Source organism: Squalius cephalus (assembly GCF_949319135.1).
Source record: "Squalius cephalus genome assembly, chromosome: 1".
NCBI classification, from domain to species: domain Eukaryota; kingdom Metazoa; phylum Chordata; class Actinopteri; order Cypriniformes; family Leuciscidae; genus Squalius; species Squalius cephalus.
Genome location: NC_137122.1, coordinates 53,785,883 through 53,801,895, shown reverse-complemented (window position 1 = coordinate 53,801,895; position 16,013 = coordinate 53,785,883). Strand labels below are relative to the sequence as shown.

Below are 16,013 nucleotides of genomic sequence, written 5' to 3'. Positions count from 1 at the left end.
AGTAGACCAATCACAACAGACTGGGCCATCTGACCAATCAGAGCAGAGTAGACCAATCACAACAGACTGGGCCATTGACCAATCAGAGCAGAGTAGACCAATCACAACAGACTGGGTCATCTGACCAATCAGATCAGAGTAGACCAATCACAACAGACTGGGTCATCTGACCAATCAGAGCAGAGTAGACCAGTCACAACAGACTGGGCCATCTGACCAATCAGAGCAGAGTAGACCAATCACAACAGACTGGGCCATCTGACCAATCAGATAAGAGTAGACCAATCACAACAGACTGGGCCATTGACCAATCAGAGCAGAGTAGACCAATCACAACAGACTGGGTCATCTGACCAGTCAGAGCAGAGTAGACCAATCACAACAGACTGGGCACTTTAAACCTATGTTCACACAAGCAGGCCAATCCAACTCTGTTTTTTGTAGTCGGAGCACGAAATACAATTTGCCTGATCCAAACCGACTTCAAAAATGGTCTGAAATCTGATTTTTGGTAATGTGTCTCAGGCTGATTAGAATGTGTTTTCCTCTATAACGGGAGGGGTAGATAACAACAGGAATGGAGTGTGTCTTAATAGACATGTTTACGGTGAAAAAAGACCACAGATCATGTCAAATGCTTCACTTCATAAAGAACTAGAAGTTGCAAAGCTATAACTGTCCTTTTGAAAAGTCCCAAGGACACATTCTTACCAGTCAATGCTCTCTTGCTTAACTGAGGTACACTACTTGGCATTACACCCGTGTCAGATTTGGATGCGGTCCTAATGAAAAACAATCAGTGGCGGAACATGCATTGCTCAAGTATCATGCATGCTGAACCTACGCAAGTTTGCCTCATTACTATGACAACTAGTGTGGACGTGCTAGCGAACGTGACTGCGGTCTGAACAGGAAAAAGAAAATCAGATCTTCAGTCTGTTTAAAGGGGCCATATGATGCTATTTTCAAAAGATCATTATTTTGTTAACATATTCAAAAAATACATTATTTTTCACATACTGTACAATATTGTGGCTCCTTTACACTCAGTCTTTCTAAAGTGCGTCAATTTATACAAAGCCCCTCCATCCAAAAAAGCACAGTGTGCTCTGATTGGCCAGCTGACCCAGTGTGTTGTGATTGGCCGAACACCTCAAAAGCGTGTATAATCAACAATAATTTATTCAAGTAGAAATAAATTACCATAATCGTGAGCCTCAGCTTCCAAAGCAATTAAAAAAGACAGTTAATAATGTCGTCAGTTTTACCATATCAGTTCGAGCCCGAGTCTGATTCTGAAAAGCGTAGAACAGAGGATACTGTGTCTGTAAACATGAATCCATATTATGTTTTAAATTCACGCTTGTCAAAGTCAAACATATACAGATTCGAAATTATTCAACCCCCCTTGCAAATCAGGCAAAACTGGCAAAATTTACAGACTTTAAAGACACAAAGCTGTTTGCAATTAACAAAATCAAACAAAAGTACAACAAATGTTTAAAGTGGTTTCCCCAAATTCAACAACAACAACAACAACAAAAATTCAACTTTTAATGACTTCTACAATCTCAAAATTATTCAACCCCTTCATGGCAAGCATCTTCATTACTTAGTAGAAAACCCTTTTGCTGTTCTGACCAGCTGCAAACGAGATGTATAACCAGACAGCAGCTTCTGGCAGCGTTTCTGAGGGATCTTGGCCCATTCCTCATGAGTAATGGCCTCCAGATCAGTAATATTCTTGGGTTTGCGTGCTGCAACCACCTTCTTCAAATCCCACCAGAGATTTTCAATGGGGTTCAAGTCAGGTGACGATGATGGCCACTGTAGAACCTTCCAGGACCTCTCCTGAAACCAAGCCTTGGTGGAATTTGAGGTATGCTTTGGATAATAGTCCTGTTGGAAGTTCCAATGACGCCCAAGCTTCAGCTTCCTCACTGACGGCATGACTTTTTTTTTTTCTAGGATTTCCTGATACTTCAATTAATCCATCTTGCCTTCCACACGCTGCAGGTTTCCAGTGCCAGAGGATGCAAAGCAGCTCCAGAGCATCACCGAACCACAACATGATAAACAGTAGCCAGAGTGTTCTTTTCAGCATATGCTTCATTCTTCTTCCTCCAGACATACCGCTGATCCATAGGGAGGAAAAGTTCCATGCTTTTGGGTCAATAGTGGTGTATGTCTTGGAGTTCTAGCTCAAGCACACCTGGTGCAACTAATGAAGCCCTTGATTAGTTGCATAAGGTATGCTCAAGACAACGCCCATTTTGCAGATTTGTGCTGTTGTGAGGGATTATATTCAGGGGGTTGAATAATTTTGAAACTCCGGAAGTCATTAAGTTGCATTTTCATTGAATTTGGGGAAATCACTTGAATTTTTTTTTACTTTTGTTTGATTTGTTCATTGCAAAGAGCTGTAAATTTTGCCAATAAACCTGATTTGCAATGGGGGTTGAATAATTTCGATTACAACTATACACACACATAAAATCATCCTAGAACAGTGAAAAGAAGGAGATTAACTAATAGTAGATAAAAGTCAACATGAAAAGGCATTTGCAACCAATTTTACTTCTGTGACATTTTCAAATGATATTCAAGTAGAAAAAAAACAAAAAACCTGTAGGTCAGGGCCTTATTTTATGCATTGGGAGATTCTTTTGACATTTTAATAGTTTTTTTTAAATGTCTATATATAGCTATACTTAAAAAAACAAAATTGTATGTATATTTGGTACTTATTTCAGTTAAGCCCCTTTCACACAGTGCGTTGATCCCGGAAAATTGCCATAAAATTGGCAGAGTGCCTTCTGTGTGAACGCAAACACATCCCGGCATTGAGTCCGGAATTGATCCCAGGATGGGATCAATGCCATAAAGGGCTGTGCCATAGTGATGATGCTGAAGCGGAGATCGTTCGCCAGCTTAGGGAAACGGTACATGATGCGCCAATTTATGATCGAATCAGAAAAAAAAAAAAAAAAAAATGCACAAGCCTGGTTTATCGAAATAGAAATCGCAGATCATAAGTAAACTTAAGACGATGCAGACATTACATGACGTATTGATGTCATGTGTCTTTACGGGATCTTTACAGGGATGTGTGTGAACACATGCACAGATTCCGGAAAAATCACTGGCAATGTAAATGAACCAAAATCAAATGATCCCGGGACAAATTCCGGGACACATTATCAGTGTATTTGCGGGAATCTCTGTGTGAAATGGGCTTAGAACCCAAGGTAGATTTTTCTTCACATATTTCTGGTTACAATATCTGAATTGAATGATTTTGTGAACAGCCAAAATCTTATAGAGCAGAAATACAGGTCTGATTGAATTTATTAGTGAGGGGAAAAAAATGACCAAGCATGAAAAGTGGAGGTGATAAAAGCATTTAGAGCTTCACTGAAGCTTCACAGAAGCCCAAAATCCCTCCAAGCTTTTGCCCATGGTCTGAACCGGTTAGAAGTGATGTCATGACCACCTCTCAGCCAATCATGACCCTTAGAGGAACAATTTAATCAAGCTGGTTCCAGGGGGACTGATGTCTCAGCTCAATAAAACGTTCCTCCAAAAACACATCTGCATGAGCGACTGATTTATCAGTGCCCAGAATGGCCAGTGTCCTGGGGGGACTCTGTCCTGTCAACCCGATTGCTGGCTATTTCTGGGAAAGTGTTTGGGTCCCTAGTCATGTCCTTACTTATTCTTGTTAAACTAGCAGCCGCTTAGAGACTGCTCTCTCAGTGAGAGAGAACTGAAGATCTCCGGTGCACTGCATTGACCCCGACTGAGGCTCAATGCCAATGTACTAAAAGACATCTATAATAAATAAAAAACAGACGACAGGGAAAAAAGAGAAATTAGTCAATAGTAGATCTGATAGTAGGTCTGAAAAGGCATTTGCAACCCATTTTACGTCAGTGACATATTTCCAAATTATATTAAAAGTAGAAAAAAATGTATCCATTGGGAAATGACAAGACCTGAATTGAAGCTAAATAATTGTTCGTCTAATGGTAAACATTAGTATAGGTGTCAGCTGTTAAATACTTAAGAATAGTGAAATATGGAATATATTGTATGAAAATATTTGAATAAATTAAATGTACTGATGAATAATGCATAATAAGACCAGCGTACTACTGTTTGGGGCCAGTAAGATTTCACTGATTCACTAATCTTGACTTCAACCGGTATATAAAATGTCATCTTGTACAATCTACAGACCTATTTTACATTCAAAGGTGGCTCAGATATGGTGCTTTTCTGCGTTAAGTGATGAACAAATCACACAGTAACATACATCATCTCATGACCGCAGGGTTGACGCTGGTCTCACTTCGTCTGGCAGCAGAATGATGTATGTAATGCAGCTAACAGCACCGGCTCACTTAATAGATAGTTAATAGAGAGATCACTCTTGCATTAGAAGCCTTGAACATCCACCCAGTTCATGCAGTAAAAGCAGACTCTCATCACAAATAATTTGCATTAATTTCTGAAAAAAGACTGACATTATTTGAATGAGCTGCCACTTTGTTTATCAGATCTAAACCTATAAAATGTCAAGTAAAGCAACAGTTTGTCGTTACACATGCATGTTTATATATTGGATCTTGGCCAGAACATTCTGCAAAGTGGCCCTTATGCTGATAGTCGACATGCATGTTAGGGTTTAGCAATGCAAGTGATGTTTTTTTTAACGTGTAACATATGTGTTGACTGACTAAAATAGTGCATCACACATGCACCAACAACAACTCATGCTTTGGCTTGACAAGCATCTGACGACAATTTCTACTCACTTGTTGAGATAAATGCGTTTCTCAGTGAATTGTCCGGCGCCGTAGGTGGGGTCCTCGTAGGGTTCGTTCTGCACCACCTCCACTCCCTCTCCTCTCTCGCTCTGCTCGTGGCTGTGCTTGCTGATCATGTACAGCTGGCCAATCCTGTACTAGAGACACAGACACAAAACAGTCAGGATCTCCATGTTCAAGTCAAGTCAAGTAAAACATGACATATTTTAACCACAAATTAAGCCCAAAGTAGTAAAGGTTTTTACGCCTATGCATGGAGTGTAAAATCACTATCATAAATGTCATCATCATCAGCATTGTATTTTTCTAACTATGTATCCACCTCATTTTTAACGCGGACATGGCGATTTGTAAATTGAATGAGTCTTCGCTTCCAGTTTTAGCTATACAAAAACATTTCTTTATGCTGCCTAATATTGCAAACTGGTATTTCTTACCATATTATTTTAATGTATTGTCATGGTTATAAACCCACTGGTTTGTAGCACAAATAGTTTTACAGATTACTGCACTTTGCTATTCTTCTAGTCATTTACCTACAGCGGCTAGTGAATCGAAAGTCTCGCAAAATTGCAGAGCTTACTTCTGTGTTGCATAAGACTTCAGATATACCAAGATGGTACACTCATTTATGAATGGGAGAAAGTGTAAAGCGCAATATGGCGGATTAAGTCCCGCCTTCTAAATATAAGAGCCAATCACTAATCGTCGCATTAATGCAACTGCCTTCAAATATGGCTGCCAAGTGAACAGACTTTCCTTGAAAGGGTCTTTGATTCTCCGATATAGACCTTAACGTCACAATCATTTTTTGACAGGAATGAATATAAGGCTGTGATGGATAGAAGTAGTACAGTGTGTTCAATGGACCATACTGTTGTTTAACAACATACCGAATATCCAGCCAATGAAATGTCTTTCAAAAAATAAAAATAAATAAAAATAAAAATATCAGTAGACAAAAAACTACTGGAGACGGCAACAACAACAGACGGCACTGCTAATGAATGCTTGTTTGAGGGGCAACTCTACAAAAACATTTCTATGGGTCATAACTTCTGGATAGACATGGTCAGAGTGTGAATGAATCAGAGTGTTTCTTCATTTCACTCTCGGTGTGAATAGACCTTTTGTTCTTATAGCTGGAATGTAACTCTACACCCTTGCCTCATTTAGTATACGCGGTTCTATGAATATGCAAATGAGCCCCGCCTCCACTCACTCACACCAGCTCAGAGATCCACTGGTTGACGATCACACGTTGATCTGATTGGTTACAAGGTAGTGTGTGACGTCAGAAACACCAGCGATTTCAAACCGTGTTTTTGAGACTGTCTTTGGTTCACTGCAGTTTTAAGGAGAAAATACTCAGCAATGGTGTCGACTTAATTTGCACATGGTTTGTCTTAAAGAATATTAAAAACACAACATAGACATATAAACAACATTAAAAAATATATATTTTCACCACAGGGGGACTCTTAACCATCAAGAGTGCACTGGTCAGCCAGCTTCACCAGCTGACCAGCATAAGCCAACCACTGGAATTCATGCTGGTCATCTCTTTTGTTTGCAATGCCCATTTTCCACAATCCAGTCAACTCTAAATTCTAACTAAATTCTAACAAAGTCCAACTACATCAAGTTATAGATACGATTTCAGATCCATCCACTCCTAAATGTCACATAACTTTGGCCACTTTATATGCAAGTAACATTGTCTCCTGTTAATTGCCAAAATAATATGGACCGGATTAAGATTAGAAATAGCCTTCGGCCCATCACAGGAACAAGTTCCAGCCCATTTCACAAGTCACTGGAAGTTTACCATAGCCTCACAATCACAAGGGTTATTCTCTGCACGCAGTATCATAAGTTTTGGAGAGTATGACAGCTGTGACAGCTGCTTATCTGTGTGAACAGAACAGGCCTCGAGCGTCTGCTCAGCTTTCTGCATCTACTGCCTCACTGGAGACACGCAATGATCCTTATCAAGCCAGTCATACATGCGGAGTATGACCACAGCCCTGCAGGCTCATGCGGTTATATTTATAGGTCAATTATCAGGAATGACGTATTTCTCAATTTAAAGCCTTCAGGCCGGGTAAAAACACAATCAGGGTGTGTCTTTTCCTTTAGTGCTACTATATGTATCTAAAAGGTGCTTTAAATGTCTTTGATATCAAAAGAACATTAAAAAATTTTTTAGCCTGATGTATTTGTGCACTTTCTGTGGCCCATCTTGTACTTGAACCTCAGTTTGTAAAATAAAATAGCAAAAATAAATAAATAAATAATATATATATATATATATATATATATATATATATATATATATATAAGAATGCACTAAAATCCTAGTTTACATGATCATGACATTCGGTAGCACTTTATTTTACAATCTTGTTCCACATGTACTTACTCTGCACTTATTATAGTGATTACAGTAACTATAATAACTAGGTACTAACCCTGAACCAACCTTTAAGCCTATTTAGAACTAAAGGATGGGTACAAATTGTCTAAAACTTTGTCCCATTTATGTTCAGCAAATGTTCTTGAGCGAAATCCAGTCATTTTAATAGGAATCCACACCACTGGGAAATTCCCACAAGGGTAAAGGATTTCCCATCAGGTTCAAGTTGTTCAAGTCCTTCGATCTATTGACCAACAGAAAGTGGCTTGATTTGAAAATAAACTGTATTTGAAAGTGAGCTGTGTTTTATACATTGCCTAATACACTATTGACAACGTAGCGCAACAATGTACAAACACAAAATAGTTATTTGCACACAATTTCATTAATGTGAGTGCACTTATAGAGAGATAGAAAAAGCTAAGACAGACCAAGTGTGTAAATTCTACCTGGATGAAACAGAATTGCAAAAATAATGACTGTTCCCAAACAAGTTTCCTAAACACACCCCTAACCTGCCATTGGTCAGTTAAACGGTATGATTATTCATGTTAAATATAAAAATGTTAAATAAAATAGAACAATAAATTAATAAATAGCAGGCCTATATTAAAAATAAATAGACATATGAGACGGTTTATTCACATGTTTAAAACATAGTTTAATAAAGCCAACATTTAAAAACGTTTTGTCAGGTTTTTTTTCTTTTTTCAGTGGAATTAATACATTACCAAAATGTGATTACAGAATATATTTAAATTATCCAACAAATTTTGTCATTTTCTCTTTACAGTCTTGTGAGTTAACAATAATGCCTGACCAGTAAATTACTTGGTGAACAAAGAAAACATTTTGGCATTAGGCATTGGCATTAGTTAATACCAAAAAATGTAAAAGTTTTACCTTATAAATAGAATTTAGTTTAATTAGTTTTAAAACTCGTCGCCAGAGTGAATGGGAACATGATTTATTGAAAACATTTAAACATATTAAAGTGGTTCTTAAGTCAATACTTTTTTAATGGCTTGTCAACTTTCCATTTCTCTGCTGCGTGATTCTAGCCACCGCCGGATTGTTGTCAGCGCGAAACACATTTTTGAGCTTGTGAATGCTGATTCTTGTCATGGTTTATGACTGGAAAAATAATAGAGTCGTTGCAAAAGAAACGATACATAACTTACATGTCGCATTAAACTGGCAGATTTTAGAATGTTGTAGGCAATTATTTTGCAAGCAATTACATGTTTAATCCTGTCTTGCCTGGATCTTTGGTGTACACTCGAGAACACTCCCCATGAACCCTTTCAAAAATCTTGCTTCCAACGCCCCCCGTTGTTTTCTGAACGCCCCCCGTTGAGAACCACTATCCTCGTAGATACCCAGCATTTCACGACCAGCCATAATTCCTCTTACAGAAGAAATTACACTTCAAACATTCAAATTGGATGCCTAATGCGACCCTGTGTGCGACACACAACTATCAGTTTAATCTCCTCTCTCCCCTGAAGCATGCCATGCTCACCTTCAACTCCATTCATCTGAGCTTTTTTTCAAAAACACCACGGCCCTTTGTTTGATTAATGAGATATTGTCCTCATTGTTATCCTGTGAAACCCAATTAAAGCGGCAGAAAAAGCGAGAGAACAAGAGCAGCTATGGAGTTCAAGTGGCGGTGAATAATTCATCGCTGCCACTTTCACTTTGTGTGTGACGGACAGGCGTGAGGAGAGATGAGAGGACGGACGGACTGCATGAGAGTGCATTAAGTGGCGGTGGTGAAATGACATTTTAAAAATAAATAAATGAGGCAGGGATAGAGAAGTGTGTGCTTTGCACATCCCCCAGGCAACTGCTTGATCTTCTTTGATAGCAAACTTGAGTCTTTTTTTCCCCCGTTTTTTAGTATCACCCACAGCAGCACTCCGTTACCTGCAGAGTGCCTGTGTTTCATGGGAACAGAGTTACTTAATGGCGAGTCATTAGATTGTGCAGTCAGGCTGCTCTTCGAGAGCTCTTGAGGGCAGCCCTGATTGTGTTGGGGAGAGAAAACTGTGGTTTTGTTGATGCTGAAAAACCTCTCGCGGGCACACTGAAGAAAGACTTCAATCACGAGCACAGAGAGGTCCGTGTGCTGTAGTGAACTGACTACAGTGTGTGTGTCAACAACAGCTGTAACTGAATATCTGCAACCTCAGTAGCCGTGTTTCAATAGGCGCGTTTCCATTACAGATTTGCGCAAAACTTTTGCGATTTTTTCTAAAAATCGACAAAAAACTATTGCGAAATGACGGCGTTTCCATTAACTGATGTTATGCGACTAAAACTTCTTTTTTTCCTCTTGCGATAAGTAAAATCATTCCAAAAACCATGGCAATGGACATTGGTTGGTTTATAGCTTACTAATCCCAGCCACTGCACTGGCCATTATTATTAATTGAAGGAGATGTATGTGTGTTTTCCAAGCATTAATGGTAAGAAACGGCCCTTATACTTGTGAGCGGCACATATGAGGTGTTTCTCACTCATTTCTGCTCCGAGGTCTTGATTGTGGCATTTATTTGAGGTTTAAAATCCAGTATTCCTGTAATTCTTTTGTCTTTTATGAGTTTAATAAAGAACTCTGTCTCGTCTTCTGTCCAAACGCACCGCGTCATCTACGTCAGGTGACCTGTAAATGCGCAAAAACTGTTTCCATTGCAGTTTTGCGAAATATTTCTTTTTCGAATTGCCTGAAAAACCACCTCATGCGAGCGTAAAAACTTTTTTGCGATAAATGGGAGTTTTTGCGAAAATTACGTTTCCATTAAGTGTATAATTTGCGCAATTTGAAGGGTAATAGAAAGGCGGCTAATTACCCTTCAAATTCCGCAAATTGAAATTGCAATGGAAATTTCGCGAAAACTCCCATTTATCGCAAAAAAGTTTTTACGCTCGCATGAGGTGGTTTTTCAGGCAATTCGAAAAAGGAATATTTCGCAAAACTGCAATGGAAACTGTTTTTGCGCATTTACAGTCACCTGACTCGTGTGTTTGGACAGAATACGAGACAGAGTTCTTTATTAAACTCATAAAAGACAAAAGAATGCCAGAAATACTGGATTCTAAACCTCAAAGAAATGCCACAATCAAGACCTCGGAGCAGATATGAGGGAGAAAAACCCAGAAACACTTCATATGTGCCGCTCACAGTATAAGGGTCTTTCCTTGCCATTAATGCTTGGATAACACGCCTACATTTCCTTCCATTAATAATAATAACAATGTCTAGTGCGGTACGTGACTGTGATATATATAAACCTACCAACGTCCATCACCATGATTTTTGGAATGACTTATTGCGAGAGGAAAAATGACGTTTTAGTTGCATAGCATCGGTTATTGGAAATGCCGTCATTTCGCAATAGTTTTTTATCGATATTTAGAAGAAGAAAAAAAAAAATAATAAATCGCAAAAGTTTTGCGCAAATCTGTAATGGAAACGCGCCTAGTGACTGAAGAACTTTCTCTCGGATGCCTGTCCGATTGAAACAACACACACACAATGTGCAGAGGCACTTGAATACAAACACTTTAGAAAAGCCTTCCTCCTTGATGTATTGTCTAAGAAAGCGCTATTGAGAAGACAAAGTGAGTGACTGTATCTCGGGCAACAGGCTGTGGAGAGTAGGCGAGCAATGGTCACAGATGACTGTAGAGCCATTATCTACACAATACTGCTCAAACTCCACTATATCATTAAACCTCGAGCGGCAGTGCTCCACATTTACATTCCGCCCATTCACTACTAATTAGAAAGCTTAAGGGATTGTGTGCCCATGGAGAACGGGAAATGAACTGTGATCTTCTTGACGAGAACAACTTCAAGCACTCCAGCTGTCTATAATAACAAACCGCGGTAACACTTTATTTTACAGTGTCTTTGTTACATATGTTACATGTACTTACCATAGTAATAACAGTACATTATGCATAATTACATGCAACTAGCCCTCAACCAAATCCTACCCTAACCCTATAGTAGGTACATGTAGCTAATTAATATTACTCAGTACTTAAATGTATAATTACACTGTAACAATGACACTTTAAAATAAAGTGTAACCAAAATGTATATCTTTTTTGCAATCTCTGGGATTAAAACCAAACTAAAATCAACTAAATAGTTGTAAATGAATTCCACTTTAGAGCTGATCGGTGTAATTATTTTTTTTTAGATGCTTGTATACCATTTTTGTGTGCTGAGAAAACTACCGTAATAATAAGTAATACATGTGTCGGTTGAATTCCTGATTTTTTTATTTATTTATTTATTTTTATAAATGACTTGATTGTTTTGTTTTTCTGTCATGTGCTGCAATAACACTTAGGGCATCCACAGTTTGAATCTTTCCAGATCCTGTTCCCCTCTGAAGAGGTGAAATATAGTGCATAACTTGAATGGACCACTTTCATGTTGCTTTTTGGCATTTCTGGAACATGACAGTCTCAGTTCCCATAAAGGAAAAAAAGCACTCTAGATGCTCTGCCCGACATCTCAATGGAAAACAAAGCAGAATGAGTTTGGAGCGACATGATGTTGGATAAATGACAGAATTTTAACTTGTAAGACCGCACCAGACCCATGAATTTAGTGGACACTGACAAGCACTTCACAAAAAACCTCAGGCTCTGTTATTAAAGAAGAAACAAACACCGTTTACCGGAGCCATTGCTGCCTGGGTGATAATTGTGCTCTCCTTTCCGAGGAGAGAGAACACTTTGATTTTAAACCAATACCTCACACTTAACCACCCAGAGAGATGCGAACCGTTTATTTAACAATGCTAAGCAGCCTCTATCAGATGAAGGGGGGCTAATCAAACAGCAACTGTTCTTCTAGAAAGCTCAATCAGAACAAAGACAAAAACAGTTTCTTATCAACCCACGCAAGGTACATGCTGTACATGTGCCAAAACAAGCTCTATGCTATACTGTAGCGGTACCATGACATTAGATATATATAGAATACATAATGAATACCATATTCCTGTACCATGGCCAGAGAGCCAGTAAGCAAGTGTGTATAATTGTTATAAAATATGTAATTGTTCCAGTCCAACACCATCCCCTCCTTTTCAGTAGCCCTGACTATGGTATTTACATAGCAACCCAAGGTACTTTACCATGCATATCTGGGGGAAAAAAACATGCTATTTTCATGATGCCATGGTACTTTTTTTAACATGGAAATCTTCAACATTTGCAGTCTATTGAATAGACGTGATGTCTCAAAACACGCTCTTGTGGAAATTTGTAACCAATTTAAGTTTTGGTCATGAATTTGAACGAGTTCGTACAATCTCATTTGCTAATTTTTGTACAATCTGCTTAAACCCCACTGAGGGTTTAGGTGTGGATCTAAAAATCATATGAATCGTTTGAATAAAACAGTTTTCCTAATAATATCGGGTTGCATATTTCTGTTAGACCTTTGGTTTAGAGGGATAGTTCACCATAAACTGAACTGTCATCATTTACTCACTCTCATGTTGTTCCAAACCTTTAGAATAAAAGATATTTGACTTTTTTTTTTTGGACCCCATTGACTTTCATTGTATGAACAAAAACAGTAGAAAAGTTCTTCAAAATATATTTTTTCGGTTCCACAGAAGAAATAAAGGGCACATTTCAAACAGTGTTTTTGAGCCTTTGAAGGGCACTTGGGGAAGTGGACATCATAAATACCTTTACCAAGGGCCCTTCCACGAGTCCGTTAGCAAAGGGATGTTTAGATACGTTAAATATGACAACCTGCAGAGTCCACAGAAGAGACGGCACGTTTTAAAAGTTGAGATCAAATGGTGGAATACACACACACACACAAAATACATATTTTAAAAACAACAATAATACAAGAAATTCCTGTTCTAAGAACAGCTAATGGGGTGACGGGTGCAGCGCTGCATTTTCACAGTATAATTTCAGGTGAAGATAATGAGGAAATTGCTGTCTTTCATTGCTCCTTTTGCCAAGTGCATCCCAAATGGCTTCATTATGACAAGCAAGTGCCCTGCTCACTCCAAAGTTCCCACTTCAAGGGCTCTGGCCTAGTATGGCATAAGGGTGCTCACTTCTGATTGGAATTCGCCCAAAGTGAACTATCCTCTGGTCTCCCAGTCTGACCAGCTCCAATGGAGAAAACATGTATAAAGAAAGTAAATGGGGTCCATTTTGACTTCTTGTTTTTTGGCAAAAAAAAAAAAAAGAAGACATCATGCTTTAAGTAAGGGATAATGTAGAGCGAGGTGGTTGTTATAGCGAATACAACCCCGACAGGCTGATCAGGACCCCGACGTGAAGCCTCGCTCTACATTATCCCGCTTATTACATGGCTATCTACCAAATAAATCAATAATTTGACACAAAATATTGTTTTAAAAGGGAGTTTATTGGTTTAAAAACGATTGTATTGCTTCCGCTAAAGAAAATAGTCCGTTCCGTCTCTACGGTTAGAATCCTGCGTCCATAGCAACGCTCTGTTTTTCATGGCAACGGTGTGTTATACTTAGCAGCGCTCTGATATCAAGAAATAACAGACCGCATTCTACATTAGAATTCAACCAAGCCATGTAATAATCCCCATTAGTTTATTACAAGAATCATCATCTCTGTAGAAGTGTCAAAGCAAGAGGTTTCAAGGTCTAATAACCACTTAAAATGGTGTTGTTAGCCCAAAGCATTCTGGGTAAAAAAAAATAAAAAATGAATTCGACAGCAATGATTATTTAGGATATCCTAGCCACCTCAGTGTTGATTAGATCAAATTCAAGCCCACCGGCGGAGTTTGACAGAGGAAGCATTGGGGGCTGTATTTATGAGACAGCATCCTGTGTTCGCACGTGTGTGATTGATCGTGTTGCCGTGAGCTTGGGGTGAGCAATGTGTTCTTAGCGCGATTCAACATTAGCGCCCATGGTGATGGCAGGGTGAAAGAACGACGCAGGATGATACAGGAACATGGGGGACTGGAGGGGGGAGCTGAGCGAGGAGACCCTGGCAAGGTGCCCTTTTTCCAGGACTGGTGGAGTGACTGTCAGGTAAATGATTGGAGGTTCTGCGCACATCGGCTGCTGTTATCTCCACCTCATCCATCACTGCAGGAGAGAGTGCAGCCTCAGCGCTAGCACAGCATATAACACGGGTCAATGGAGTGTCAGGGGAATAGATGGGAGAACGAGAGTGTGTGTTTATGGGAGTTTCTTCAGCTATGGGCACTTTCGGCCCTGTGGACTTTTAGAAATTAGCACTTTAGAAAACGCTTAAAACGTATTTTTTAAAGACATAATGCAATAAACGTAATCTTTAATCAAAATATCGTCCCCTCCCTCTTGCAGCTCTTCTCTTACGACGCGTTTACTGGTGTGAGGGCGGGGCAACCTGTCACTCACATGAGATCTACCAATAGCAAACCACAACCATCCAATCAATTCCCCATGGACAAAATGAAGCCCCGCCCTACATCTGTTCTTGTTCGTTTCACTCTCATATGAGTCTCACTCTCAAGAAAAGACTATCGCAACTTCCTTTCAGGATGACTCTTACTAGTTTGTTTTACTGTGTCCTCCAGTGGACGTATATATTCGTCGCAGGAGAATACGATCGTATTTTTCTGAACCAGCAAATGTCATTTACAGCGCATCTCAATCAACGCATTGTGTTTATTTGCATTTTTTGTAATGGAAATAACGGTGATGGGAATATTTTCCGGAAAAAACGCCCGTCTCCTTAAAGGGATTAGTTCACCCAAAAAATGACAATTCTGTCATCATTTACTCACCCTCATGTCGTTACAAACCCGTAAGACTTTCATTCATCTTCGGAACACATATGAAGATCTTTCTAATGAAATCTGAGAGATTTCTGTCCCTTCATATATGCAACCACTACTTTGATGCTTCAAAAAGTTCATAAAGTGATCGTAAAACTAATCCATATGAATCAAGTAGTTTAGTCCAAATTTTCTTAAATAGACAGGGTCACTTTATATGATGCACTGATTGAATTTAGGCTTTTACTCACATATAAACATTGATTAGAGAACATAAACAGAAGCTCGAATGTACTTGCTTTGACACGCGAGAACAAACCTCATTGGTTCTTGCTAAAGCTCAAACGTGCTGCATAACACGAGAATGAACCTCATTGGTTCTTGCTGAAGCTCAAACGCACTGCGTAACACGAGAATGAACCTCATTGGTTCTCACACGTCAAGCGAACAAGCTTGAGCTTCAGTTTAGCACAACTGATGTGTGAGTTTATGAAATATTTATATGTGAATAAAAGCCTAAATTAAATATGTTCATCATATAAAGTGAACGCGTCTCTTCAGAATATTTGGACTAAACCACTCAATTCATATGGATTAGTTTTACGATCTCTTTATGAACTTTTTGATGCATCAAAGTGGTAGTTGCGTAGACTGTCAATGGGGGGACAGAAATCTCTCAGATTTTATTAAAAAGATCTTCATTTGTGTTCCGAAGATGAACTAAAGTCTTACAGGATAGGAATGATATGAGGGTGAGTAATTCATGACAATTTTCATTTTTGGGTGAACTATCCATTCAAATCAAATTTCATAGCTAACATTTTATGTATCACAAATTTGAACAATTAAATAATATTTTCACTTTCTTTGCAAAAAACAAACAAAACAGATTGATTGAAAAATTATGCACAAAAATATTCTGTTCACGGAGTGTTTAACTTGAGTTCCTTATACATCCCAT

General features: G+C 38.8%; 1 protein-coding gene across 1 annotated transcript in view; it reads right to left on the bottom strand.

Annotated features, from left to right (window-relative positions):
- Positions 1 to 16,013, bottom strand: part of pitpnc1a (phosphatidylinositol transfer protein cytoplasmic 1a) — a 99,217-nt gene that overhangs the window by 30,446 nt on the left and 52,758 nt on the right. Inside the window, exon 2 of the mRNA XM_079874195.1 lies at positions 4,818 to 4,966. Coding sequence (XP_079730321.1) covers positions 4,818 to 4,966 — 149 coding nt within the window. The remainder of the gene's footprint in view (positions 1 to 4,817; positions 4,967 to 16,013) is intronic.